Below are 13,315 nucleotides of genomic sequence, written 5' to 3' on the forward strand. Positions count from 1 at the left end.
GAAGTCCTTGATGACTCGCCGTACAATATGTTATAACGTGTTGGCTTCAACCACTATCACGTTAGGCAACAAACCATTCATTCTGAAAGCAATGAAACCTGTGAAGCTTTACATAAATGTATGAGGCTATCTAAGATAATTACTCAAGAAGTCATTTTCTTGCGTTTGCGCCAGCTCATGATATCTAACAAGTCAAAAATACGTCTTAATATATACATGTTCTTCGATGCTAATGGCAAGTTAAAGAACAGGAAAACATTTTTCTTATGATTTTACCAGATAAGCTGTTTATTAGGAGTAGTACATTGTCGGGGCGGCGGAGCTACAGATAAAGGTATGAGTTCAGTCAAACTCAGTCGCCTTGATTCAAATACTGTATTTGTCTTAAGAAATTCATTCAAATACATATAAATTATTAATCTGGAACTCAGTGACTTAAAAGGACTGAAATCCTGAATTCATTATAAACTTTAAATTCTGAATCCACATCCGATTCATTATTTTTAGCAGGGTTGGTACATTTGTACGTAGCATACCAACAAAGAGAGCAGTGCAAGGTCAATTCTTAGTGGCCCAAAGGAAGCTTCCTATGCAATTTCCTCTTCGTCAATATTATTTCTAGTATTGTCTCCTCCTTTATCATGCCTTTCAATTTCTCAGAAAATTCCACAGCCCACTTTCCTTGGGAGTTGAGACATTACTTAACATCATCTACTTTTTTCTCCTTTTTAAATATCTTTTCCTTTTCCTTTTAGCGAAATAACCGAGCATTTTACTCACCAATTGATCTTAAAAATGAAGACACTTCGAAGAGTCAATTTCAAGACCTCAAGAGCAGAGATAGATCAAGAATTTAAAGTTTATGAATTCGTATAATAACTTCAAGTTAATATAAAATAATAACTAGCTTAATATATATTTTAATACATATAGAATGTTTGAACAAAGGTTATTGGGTTCCTCTAAGCCTAGATATAACTCTAGATCCTCCACTACTCAAGTGGTTGTTTGGTTCACTTATTATAGATTATACTTCGAGAATTATTCATATAGTGAATACTGTTACGCGGTGGATAAACATGTTGAGGTTGTTATGCGTGGATTATTATTTACTTTAAGGATCGTTTTGTTTTTATTTACTCTTATTCGTGTGGTTTCGAACATATTATTACTCGACATTCCATCATGCACAAAAAAATACATATATTTTTGGGAAAATTTCAGAAATATACAAGTTGGTCACTTAAATTGCAAAAAATAGTCCAAAACTTACATTACAAAAAATATCCTAAAAGATACAAACATATACAGACATATACAAACATATACAGACACTTATACTAACATATACATACATATAAAAAGGCAGAGAGGGAGGGAGAGAGAGAAAAAAAAAAATTGGGTCATTTTTTGTAAGAATTAAAAAAATGGGTCAATTTTGATAGCATTGTTGCTCCACTTACCATGTAATTTTTTCCATATTTTTTATTAGTAAATTATACTGTACAACAAAACAAACCGACGCTAAACAATTTTGAAATCTGATTGGAACTTTCATAGTAAGTACATTACACAAGTGACTTTTCAACTTGTAGTGGTGTAGTTCACATCTCAATACATTTTCTGGTCTATATAAATTGTCACAAATCACAACAAGCTAGGAAGCAGAAAACCAAATTAAATACTTCTAGTTTGGCTTGAGAGTCCACATATTAATAATTAAAACTGTCAATATCCTTTTATTCATGGAATCTATTAGGCTGCCAAAATCTTTTAGTGTCTCTTCACATAAAAACCTTAGGGTAATCTTACCTCGGTTTAGATCAAAGTACTCAAATTCAAGCCAAAGTTCTCCAAGAACTACTCCAAAATCATCACCAAATATATCACGACGAAATTCATCAAGAGAAGACGAGTTTAAAGAAGTGTTCCGCCATTTTGATAGCGATAACGATGGTAATTTTTAATGTAGTTTGCATATCTGCAATATACGTCTAATTTATTAAATTTAGATTTTGAATAGAACTGACATGTGTATGAAATGAAATGTCTGTTCGTATATTCCTTTCTGGTTATGAAAAATGTGCAGTATACATGTGTAGGTTTTCTCGCATCATGAAGAGATTTGTATATATTTCTTCAATCAATATACGAGTAATATCTCTTTAAGTTTGGTTTCATGCCTCAAAACCTTTTCTTAGTTCTACTTTATTCTATTTGTTACGTTTCACTCTACAATATAGAAATTCCTAAGGAAATGGCTATGAAAAATTTGCCGTCGGTGGTGAAGTAAGGAATTTCCTTAATGGTGTTCAAATTTACACACACATATATGTGTGTACAAATAGTAATTTTTTATCTATATACCTGATTGGATTTTTTATACACACAATATAATTTTCTGACAAAGGATGTTCAACTTGTTAGGGACCCTCCTGTACCTGCATTTGATTTTCTACGTTAGGTGAAAAAGGATAGGACTAGTAGGAGTCCTTAGACGGAGATATTTTATTTCAGAAGTTTGAATTATGTGGAATATTTTAGAATAAGCTTATTTCTAGTAAAGAAAGTGAATTTCTTTTATTTGAGATGGTTTAATTTGACTTGCACGATAAAACAGAAATAAGAGTTTAGAAGGTACGCTCAGTTAAGGCAACGAATATCAGTTCTGATTAGGTCCGAATTCGGCTCGTGACAGCCTCATTGTATATGTATGTTCCACACTTCTCCTATTTATACAAAACAACCGTGCACATATGATAATCTACAAGGAATTTGAATTAGACTGAGTAATCTAGTAAGGACTCCTACCATTTCTATTCTTTTTCACCTAACGTATGTAAATCAAAGGCAGGTAAAGGAGGGGGTACACATTAGTTATCCTTATCCCTAACCAGGGGCGGACCCACATGTAGTGTTCCGGGTGCTCGAGCACCCATTAACCCGGACGCGGACTATATGTTTTTATATAGAAATTTCTTCAAATTTGGATATATATACTAAGAGCCCGTTTGGCTTAGCTTAACAAAAGTGGCTTATAAGCTGGTTTGACAAAAAAACAGCTTATAAACCCAAAAAAATAAGTTGAGTCACCCCAATTTTTTTTTTGAGACTTATTCTAAGCACTTTTTTAGCTTATAAGCTGCTTTGCCAAACACTTAAAAAATCAAAAAACAGCTTATGAGCTGATTTGACCACTTATAAGCCAATCCAAATGAGCTCTAGATAGCACCCATCAACCAAAAGCCAGGGTGGGTGCTTTGGTTGAGAGCTGGAGTTGAAGGGGCAGGGTTGGCGAAGGTCACGGTTCGAATCCAGGTGACACAAGTTTAAGATCTCCAGTTCTCTTTTTATTACTTAACTTTCCCTTCTTTTTCTCCCTACAGCTTGTTTAGAATTATATCTACTCTTCTTCTTCTTCTTCCTTTTTTTTTTTACTTTCTTTGTTCACTTTTTCGTTTAGTTTTTAACTTACTCCCTGCAGATAAAAAAAAGAGTTCACTTAGCCATTTGCACACCTCTTAAAAAAATACTAACTCTTAGACAAAAATAGGTAATTTGACTAAACTACCCCTAATTAAATAGACATTGGGATTTGATCATATAAAACTTAATAGGGGCAAAGCTGGAAAAAAAATTTAATTCTTTTTTGATTTGATAAGTGGACACTTTTTTTGATCCGGAGAGAGTATTATTTTTATGTTTTTTTCATTAATTTTCTTTTAATTATTGTGTTCAAATAGTTTTGTTCTTATATTTTATGATCGGTAGATAACTTTACATTAACAGGAAGTCAGCACCCACGACCTTAAAATCCTAAATCCGTCACTGTCCCTAACATAACTGACCATCCTTGATTATATGTCGCCATGTCACTATGTGCAGCATATATAAAAAAGATTGCCGTAGTTTTTTACTGATTCTAATTTATTTTATTGTTACATTTCTAACAGGTAAAATATCGGCTTTCGAGCTAAGAGCATATTTTGGATCAATAGGAGAACATATGTCACATGAAGATGCTCAAGAAATTATAGACGAACTCGATACTGACGGTGACGGTTATATAGATTTTGAAGATTTTAAGAAACTTTTGGTGCAAAAAGAAGGAAGTACTGAAGAGGATGAATCCTTAAAGTCAGCCTTTGAGATGTATGAACTTGAAAAAGGTTGTGGTCGGATTACACCTAAAAGTTTGCAAAGAGTTTTGAGTCGTTTAGGAGATCCAAAGTCTTATGATGAATGTGTCACCATGATTGAAGTCTATGACATTGATGGTAACGGGGAACTTGATTATCAAGAATTTTGCCAAATGATGACGGCTTAATTAATTTAAGGCCGTATACATCGATTGCCCATTAAATTTGTCACCAAATATTATTTAGACACTCAAATTACGACATATTTCGATAAAACAACTTAATACATGATAACCTGTTTCGTTTAGACACTTCAAGCTCAAATTCTGGAAAAGCTTGTGCGGGTATTTTTAAGCTCCAATTATGTTGATAAGTTAACTACTTAAAATATGCCGCTTCCTTTAATTATAGGCATTTGCATAATTATAGTAGGTGACATATTTTACATGGTTAGCTTAGCTACGTAATAGGTGCTTGATAACTCACGCAAAAAAGATTTTCCAAAATTTGAACTCGAAGTGTCTAATAGAATATTAATCATTTTTGAGGTGTTCAATTGAAACAAGTCGTAGTTCAAGTGTCTAGATATAATTTGATGACAAATTTGAGGGGCTATAAATGTATTAAACCAAAAATAAATTTACGTGAAAGTAAGAAAGGGAAAAAAAAACATGATATTGAGTGGCTGAGACCAAACAGTAATGGAAATCTCAACTAGCCGAAGGTTAATTAATTTTCTCCTCTGCATGTCTGTAATTAATTGTTCTTTGTATAATTCATGTAGTCTTGTAACATATTGTTTTTAATCCTTCAGAATATTATTTTCTGAACATCTATGGATGAATTAGAAGATTCCGTTATGTTTTTCTTGTTCTTGTTTGATGTACCAATGGAAGATAAGAATTTCTTTTCTATTAACTAGCAAGGCAAGCCAGTGCGGTGCACGGGCCCAACATGATTTTCTTGCTTAGCTAAAGTATTCTAGTAAAAGAAGTTGTGTACAAATACCATCTGTCATGTATTATAGCAAGTTAGCAACATATACAAAAGTATATTCTATGTATCATGACTATAGTTATAGTTACACAAACCTGAGTGTTAAGAAACTAATCTAATCTTCTAACGCTGATACAAATTTGTTTTAAATTTATCTGAGATTATCTTCCGTTTGTAATCTCAAATACATGTGATGAAAGCATTTGAGGGTGAAAGAACTTCAACGATGGACAGAGTAACCTGCAATTATAAATTGTATTATTAGGTTACGATGTAGCTCAAAAACATCCAAGGCATGAAATTTAGTTTCTTCAAAAATGGGAAAGACAAATATAAGCGTACATAGCTCAAAATAAAAAATAGATTAAAAGATGCAACAATGAAATTATTTTGTGGTCTTCCTGTTAGCTGCCTTTGTAAAGTTTTTCTAGGCAACCTGTGTTGTTTCCCATTTCTTAAAAGGAAAGCCAAGTTCAAGCTTCAAGTCTAAAAAAAACTATCAAGTTCTAAGAGGTTAAACTCTTCAGTTTACTGAAACTTTACTAAAATGAGACTCAAACACAAGCAAAACCTCAAAGCATAATAATTCACAGTGAAGTACTCAAGCAAACTCTTTCAATTATACGTGCAGTTTATTCTTCTTCGCTACTATAAAAAAAAAAAAAAAAAAAAAAAAAAAAAAAAAAAATTAGTATCAAGACTACTTTCTGAAAGCATATCAAATACTAAAAAGTACAAAGAAGCAAATGAACTAATCATAAACATCTAAAAGAAATGTATATAAGAGTGAACAAACCTCAAAAGCCTTTGTTTCTTTTCTGATCATTTTCGCACGTAAGCAGCTTCCAACTACAAGATACAGTTTAGATGATTATTAAAATTCTGGCAAGCAATGGTAGAATTTTTTTTGTAAGTATATTAACTATGAAAATAAGTTTATATAACACAATCACAATCCAACCAAAAGCTTGATCCCAGCACCAAAAGCAAAGCTATGCGTGTAAAGCCTATATGACATCAAACTATCAAAGAGGGAAGGAATCAGTTAATTTGACCCCTGTATAACATAAAAGATATAGTCTTGACAACTTAGTATCTTGTCACAAATTAAACTTTCCTTAAATGTTAAGCCACAGACAGAAGAATCATGAACTACTGATGTTGGAAGCTCATGGGAACAACTTTGAACATATTTAATAAGTGGAAAGACGTATAAACGGTTTTCCTTATAATTACAACGTGATTTAAAACTGTTAATAAGATAAACTTTTCCAACCCAAGACACGTATTAAGAAGGTTTCACTTTAATGTGAAAGTAGAGACCACATGTTCGTCCTCTTTTCCTCGTGCTATCTCTGCAATTGTCTGTGATTCCTCTACTCCCACCACGTGAAACTCTGTCAAATTGCACTGTCCATATCTAGTCTCAATAAAATCTTCTCTTCCCCACTGAAAAAAAAAAATAGTGTTCTTTTGTCATTTTTCTTAAGTTGTGGGCATTAGAAGCAGATACTCTAAGAGTATTACTGAAAAATATTTGATTAAGAGTGTTAATAGCTACCCCTATGGGTACATGTAGTTTTCTACTGGGTTTTAGATTTAGAAAAACCGCATGAAGTACCATATCCGTTCGACACAAGTAAGCAATTGAAGGATCTAGGTAGCATAGGGGGGCTAATGCCTTAAATACTTTTATGATTTCTCTGATATGCTTTGGTGTAGGGATGAAAAAAGGAATTCTTCAAGGCCAATGAAGCTAACGAATGCACAGTTGAATTAGGGACATGAAGCTAATGAAAACACAGTTGGATTAGGGCACAAGACAACATAATTTATTTGGATAAGGTATCATTACCCCCCTCATCTAGTATCGTTTTTGCTACGACACACCTTACCTAATGTTTGGTCCTATCACCCCCCTAAACTATTTAAAACCGTAATATTTTACCCCCTAAACGCTGACGTGGCAAGGAGAGTGTATTTCACTCTCTTTGAGAGAGTGAGAAACATAAAAAACGGGAAAACTTAATTTTTTTCTTAAAAAACTGTATTTTTTTTTTAAATATGAAAATAAATGTAGTTTTAAAAACGGGTTTTCCACATTTTAAAAAAATAATTATTTTTTCCAAAATTTTATAAAAAATCAGTTTTTTTTTTTTTCAAATTTTGACAAGAAAAACACTTTTTCCAGATTTTATTTGAAAAACGGAAAAGGGCCAAAATTACCCCTGAACTTTGAAAAATAGTTCATTCATGCCCTTCGTTATACTTTAGGGCCAATTATACCCTTACCGTTATACTTTGGGCCAAATATACCCTTGAGTATAACGGCGTGCCACGTGTCAAAATCTCAGTGGCCAACTTATTTTCCCTCTTTTATTTTTCATCCGGATGCCTACTCCTTCAGATCCGACCCAATTAATTTATTACCCAACCCGTAAAATAACATATCATACCCAAATAAGCCAAACCTAACCCGTATAACATATCTATAACACCTCTCTCTCTCTCTCTAAAAAAAAAAAAACGCAGATCGTCTTTGATGAGTACCCTTTTGCTTATACGCAGATCGTCTTTGATGAGTATCCTTTTGCTTATTTTGTGATTTACTGTTTTTCTTATAGAAAATGGTAATGGAATTGTGATTTAGTGGGTTTTATTGTTACCTTTTTTCTTGGTGATTTAGTGGTTTTTCTGCATACCCCTTTGCTTATTTTGTGAATTGGATTCTGAGTTTTTATATTTTTTGTTTTGGGATGCAGATCGTCTTCAAATGGGTGAAGTAGTTTCCACTATTCCAAGTAGGTTCTCTTCTTTATTTCCTTTTTTTTTGTTTCAATATTTTAGTGAAGTGAATAATTACTTGTGTGTTGAAAAACAAAATGATTACTTGTGTCACTCTTCCTCTAGATTTATTTGTTCCCTTTGTTAAATCTTACCTGGAAATGGAAGCTGCAATACTTATGCTCTGTCTTTAAATCTATTTTTTAAATCTGTTTTTTTTTTTTAAATCTGTTTTTTTAAATCTGTTTTTTTATCTGTTTTTAAATCTGTTTTGTAAATCTGTTTTTTTTTTAAATCTGTTTTGTATCTGTTTTTAAATCTGTTTTGTAAATCTGTTTTTTTTTAAATCTGTTTTTAAAATCTGTTTTTTTTATCTTTTTTGTAGATCTGTTTTTTTTTTTAAATCTGTGTAAATATGGAGCTTTTTTTTTTTTTTAAATCTGATTTTCAGTGAAGTCTTACAATGTCCGAAATTAGTTGTAATTCAACGAAGAAGTGTCACTGTGGTGAAATTGCTCATTGTTTCACTTCGAAAATACCTTCAAATCCTGGTAGGATATTCTATAAGTCTCCTAAACTTAAGGTAAGTGTTATTATTGAATTATTTGTCTAGAGTCTTATTTTTGTTGTTTCATTAAAGTGTTGATCATTTTTTCGTATTTTATTGGTTTGGACAGGCTGAAAATTGTGGTTTTTGGGAGTGGCAAGATAATTTTATAGACAATGCTTTATTGGAAATAAGTGATGTGAAGGGTAAATTGAAAGTGGCTACGGTGAAGATGGACAATTTAAGAGAGTCGTTGAATGCGATTAAGCTCGAAAGAGAAAACTTGAAGAAAAAGGTGCATAACTTGGAGGCTATAAATAACTCTCAAGTGAGAAAATCAAGGGAATTGGAAGAGAAGATGTTGAAGTTGAAAATGTTGTTTATGATTTCATTGTCCGTATTAGTTGGATTTTTTTGTCGCTAATTTGGGATGAATTATGCTTGGTCTAGTAATAGAAGTGAAAGGCTTGTTTTGGTAGATGACATGTGTAGGAGTAGAAGTGTTTGTTTAGGAGTTGAAGTCTTGATATGTAAGCTAGTTTGTTGTTGTTATTGTATGTGTAAATTTGCTAATTTAGTGTTGCTAATAAGAAATTCATTTTTTCTCTCTGTTGGACTCATGGGGCTATTAATCTTTCTGTGTAACAAAGGTATAGTCTTGATATGTAAGCTAGTTAGTCCATTTTTTCATTTATATTAGATTCTAAAATGTTTGCAGGTACTTAGAACATATTTGCTGATTGTTGGACTTGATAAAGAGTGAATGATATTGGTATAGTAAAGTCCATGCTAAAATGATTGGTTTGAAATTCATCATTCCTGCAGCAGTCTCAAAGAGCATTTCATCTTTTCAGAAGTACTGATACTACCATGTTTCCTTGACTCGAATGTTCCAAACTGGAAAAGAAAATCACCTACTTAGAAAATATCAAAGACAATTCAGTTTTTAGTGAACACTTTCTGCACATCTCAATTCACTACACTTCATACACATTTCAGTCAAACTAAACATAATTCAATTCGACAAAACAACTGGACATTTCAAACACCATAAATATGCTAAAGAAACTGTCAACCACAACACAAAATAAGCCAATAGTTGTATGGATGCCACACTATAACCCCAAAAACTAATACATCCCAAGTCATAATGTGGCATCCATTTAGTTTGACCATTACATAATTAGCAAATTAAGAGTATTGTCTTAAGCAGTAAATGCATCACCATAATTCACAAAAAACAATAACATTTCATAAAGCTAAATCAATTGTTAGGTCCCCTTCTTGGATTCAACTTCCCAATCCTCTCTTGAGCTGTAGCCTCCAACTGACTGGTAGTAACTGCATCATTCCCTTGCCAAGTTAAGCTTGTTAATGAGACTGGAAGGTTCTTTGCAGCAGGTTCACTGAAAATCAGATTTAAAAAAAAAATAATGCTCAATATTTACACAGATTTAAAAAAAACAGATCTACAAAAAAGATAAAAAAACAGATTTTAAAAACAAATTTAAAAAAAAAAACAGATTTACAAAACAGATTTAAAAAAACAGATTTACAAAACAGATTTAAAAAAAAGACAGATTTAAAAAACAGATTTAAAAACAGATAAAAAAACAGATTTAAAACAGATTTAAAAAATAGATTTAAAGACAGAGCATAAGTATTGCAGCTTCCATTTCCAGGTAAGATTTAACAAAGGGAACAAATAAATCTAGAGGAAGAGCGACACAAGTAATCATTTTGTTTTTCAACACACAAGTAATTATTCACTTCACTAAAATATTGAAACAAAAAAAAAAAAAAGGAAATAAAGAAGAGAACCTACTTGGAATAGTGGAAACTACTCCACCCATTTGAAGACGATCTGCATCCCAAAACAAAAAATATGAAAACTCAGAATCCAAATCACAAAATAAGCAAAGGGGTATGGAGAAAAACCACTAAATCACCAAGCAAAAAGGTAACAATAAAACCCACTAAATCACAATTGCATTACCATTTTCTATAAGAAAAACAGTAAATCACAAAATAAGCAAAAGGGTACTCATCAAAGACGATCTGCGTATAAGCAAAAGGGTACTCATCAAAGACGATCTGCGTTTTTTTTTTTAGAGAGAGAGAGAGAGGCGTTATAGATATGTTATACGGGTTAGGTTTGGCTTATTTGGGTATGATATGTTATTTTACAGGTTGGGTAATAAATTAATTGGGTCGAATCTGAAGGAGTAGGCATCCGGATGAAAAATAAAAGAGGGAAAATAAGTTGGCCACTGAGATTTTGACACGTGGCACGCCGTTATACTCAAGGGTATATTTGGCCCAAAGTATAACGGTAAGGGTATAATTGGCCCTAAAGTATAACGAAGGGCATGTATGAACTATTTTTCAAAGTTCAGGGGTAATTTTGGCCCTTTTCCGTTTGAAAAATAAAAGTGTCTTAAGAAAATGAAATCGTGAAAATCAAGATCTTTTAAGACATTTTAAAAAAATAATCAAGCTTTCCATATTTTTAACAAATCCATTTTTCCATATTTAAAAAAAAAATTCATGTTTTTAGTTTTGTTTTAAAAAAAAAAAACATATGGGTTTTAAAAAAAAAAATCAAATTTTCAAATTTTTATTTTTAAAAAAAGGGTTTTAAATTTATTTTTTTAAAGAAAATTCAGTTTTTTAATTCGCGTTTTCAGTTATTATTATTTTTTTTAAAAAAAAACGGGTTTTAAAAATAAAATTTTTAAAAGAAAAATCAGTTTTTTAATTTGCTATTTCAGTTTGTTTTTTAAAAAAAAAAAAAAAAAAACGGGTTTGAAAAATAATTTTTTTAAAGAAAATTCAGTTTTTAATTCGCGTTTTCATTTTTTTTTTTTTTAAAAACGGGTTTTAAAAATAAATTTAGAAAAAGAAAAATCAATTTTTATTTTTTTATTCTTGAAAATTGACACGTAAGCTGAATTTTTTTGTTTTAAAAATAAAATAAATAAATGTACATGTGGCAAGGAGAGTGTATGTCACTCTCCCATATGAGAGTGGGCATCAGCGTTTAGGGAGTAAAAAATTACGGTTTTAAATAGTTTAGGGGGTGATAGGACCAAACATTAGGTAAGGTGTGTCGTAGCAAAAACGCTACTAGGTGAGGGGGGTAATGATGTCTTATCCCTAATTTATTTGCTTATGCCACAACTCAGATATGCTGCCAAATGAGAGGTTTTATATTTACTTTAGTGCAAAATCATCAAGACTCCCCTATATCAACATGAACATCACTCTCACTTTAAGGACATACAAATCATAGTTTTAAAACAAATTCAACTTTCAAAGGACGGACCACTTTGTCGTATATTCAATGTCCTGAAAGATGAAATGAGAAGAAAAAGGTGTATGAATATGCTATAAAGTAAATGAATCATGCGAATAGGATTGATAAAGTAAAATATTAATTTAATTAAATCATAATGAAGTTGTAATTGGCTATCAGGCTTTCAATTTTGTCCATGTCAATCCATAATCGAGGCACTTGCACCCGAATTGTTCAATGTTATTGAAGCACTTTCTTGTAAATAATTTTATTATCTCCCTTCTAAGCCTGTGTTCTCAATTTATCTTCCTATACTCAATAGTTTCACTCAACTTTTAAAACTGATCGGCACATCAATGCCCAATAATAGAACTTAAAAGGTCAAGCTTTCTCCGATTCTTTCCAACAATCATATTCTCACAGTGCAATGACTTTCATAAGAGATGACTTTCGCCTTTTCAAATTGACCCAATAAAATGAGAATAATGCAGATTTAGATATAGGTAACCTTTTCCAAATGGAAATTTTATCAAGCACTTTATGGCATCACAGATACTACAAGCATTTAGAAAGAGAAATGTAAGAAAATTCATAATAAGTCAGATATTGCATGCAAGAAAATCCCAAACGTGATAAACAAAGAAAAAAGAAGAAAAGTATCAGAACATGTCGATTTTAAATCAAAGTCATACCTGGTATTTAGAAGCTATAAGAGAGCACGAGAGGAAGCACTTCTAGCTGCAGAGATGAGAAGCGAAGCAACCGGTGGGTAAAATGAAAGGGAAAGAAGAGCAACATTTGAAAGTACACGTGTTTTAAGAGATAATACATGTGTTAGTGTTATAGGATTATAGCCTTATAGGAGAACAACCAAAATAATTAATCACCATTAAGAGAGGGCCCACGTTTATAGTACTATCCGCTTTACTTTCTGTACAACTAATCTTTGTTATGTTCGTACACCCTAAAGTCTCATTTCTATATAGTAGTAAAGTAAAGTAATGAGACAATGAAAGCAAAAGTTGTTTGGCTAGAAAGGTGATCTATGTAGCATAAATTACTATACTGTGTGGCAATATCTATGTAGCGTAAATTGCTATACTGTGTGGCAATAGTGAAGACCCAGGTGAGCTTTGTCTTTAAATTTGTTAAACGTATGTACTGAAGATATAATTTAAGTTAAAAAAAAAAAAAAATTGTACCTATCAGTCAATTCAACGCTTTGTTCTTCTTTCTCTGCACGTAGTTGTTGGTGCTGAGTACTTTATGTACTACGATGATGGATATCATCATGTCGTCATAGCAACTGTGGGCTGTGGCACATGAAGTAAGTGGAAGTTGGTTGATCAATGTCATGATCTATTTTTGCCACAATTCAATTCTTCGTTTTGAGTACTTATGACCCACTTAATGTTTAGAAACTTTGTACAAGTTATGTGTACCATTTGGAACTTGTTTCGGTGGTTTGGATTGAGACCTGAGGAGCTCGATTGAATTTTGGATAACGATCACCACTAACAATTGCGAACAGAGGCAAATCTCAAGTGCAGCGCG

At 32.0% G+C, this 13,315-nt stretch overlaps 1 protein-coding gene and 2 long non-coding RNA genes across 3 annotated transcripts; 2 read left to right on the top strand and 1 right to left on the bottom strand.

Moving 5' to 3' along the window:
* Positions 1–1,646: 1,646 nt before the first annotated feature.
* LOC132617964 (probable calcium-binding protein CML41) lies at positions 1,647–4,363 on the top strand. Its single transcript, XM_060333028.1, has 2 exons — positions 1,647–1,956; positions 3,954–4,363. The coding sequence occupies exons 1-2, from the start codon at positions 1,746–1,748 to the stop codon at positions 4,325–4,327; spliced, it is 585 nt and encodes a 194-aa protein (XP_060189011.1). The 5' UTR covers positions 1,647–1,745; the 3' UTR covers positions 4,328–4,363.
* A 2,983-nt stretch (positions 4,364–7,346) lies between these two features.
* Positions 7,347–9,075, top strand: LOC132618037 (uncharacterized). The gene is made up of 4 exons (XR_009573925.1): positions 7,347–7,765; positions 7,898–7,936; positions 8,371–8,502; positions 8,597–9,075. It is a non-coding gene; the product is annotated as an uncharacterized LOC132618037 (long non-coding RNA).
* Positions 9,076–9,499: 424 nt separating this feature from the next.
* On the bottom strand, positions 9,500–13,001 carry LOC132618281 (uncharacterized). Its single transcript, XR_009574045.1, has 3 exons — positions 12,454–13,001; positions 10,292–10,330; positions 9,500–9,872 (listed from the first exon to the last, which is right to left on the bottom strand). It is a non-coding gene; the product is annotated as an uncharacterized LOC132618281 (long non-coding RNA).
* Positions 13,002–13,315: the final 314 nt, after the last annotated feature.

The sequence above is a fragment of the Lycium barbarum genome, chromosome 11, assembly GCF_019175385.1.
Source record: "Lycium barbarum isolate Lr01 chromosome 11, ASM1917538v2, whole genome shotgun sequence".
NCBI classification, from domain to species: domain Eukaryota; kingdom Viridiplantae; phylum Streptophyta; class Magnoliopsida; order Solanales; family Solanaceae; genus Lycium; species Lycium barbarum.

Coding starts and splice junctions, on each gene's coding strand:
- LOC132617964 (XM_060333028.1), top strand. CDS start 1,746: ATGGAATCTATTAGGCTGCCAAAATCTTTTAGTGTCTCTTCACATAAA. Junction 1,957..3,953: donor TTTTGATAGCGATAACGATG/GTAATTTTTAAT, acceptor CATTTCTAACAG/GTAAAATATCGGCTTTCGAG.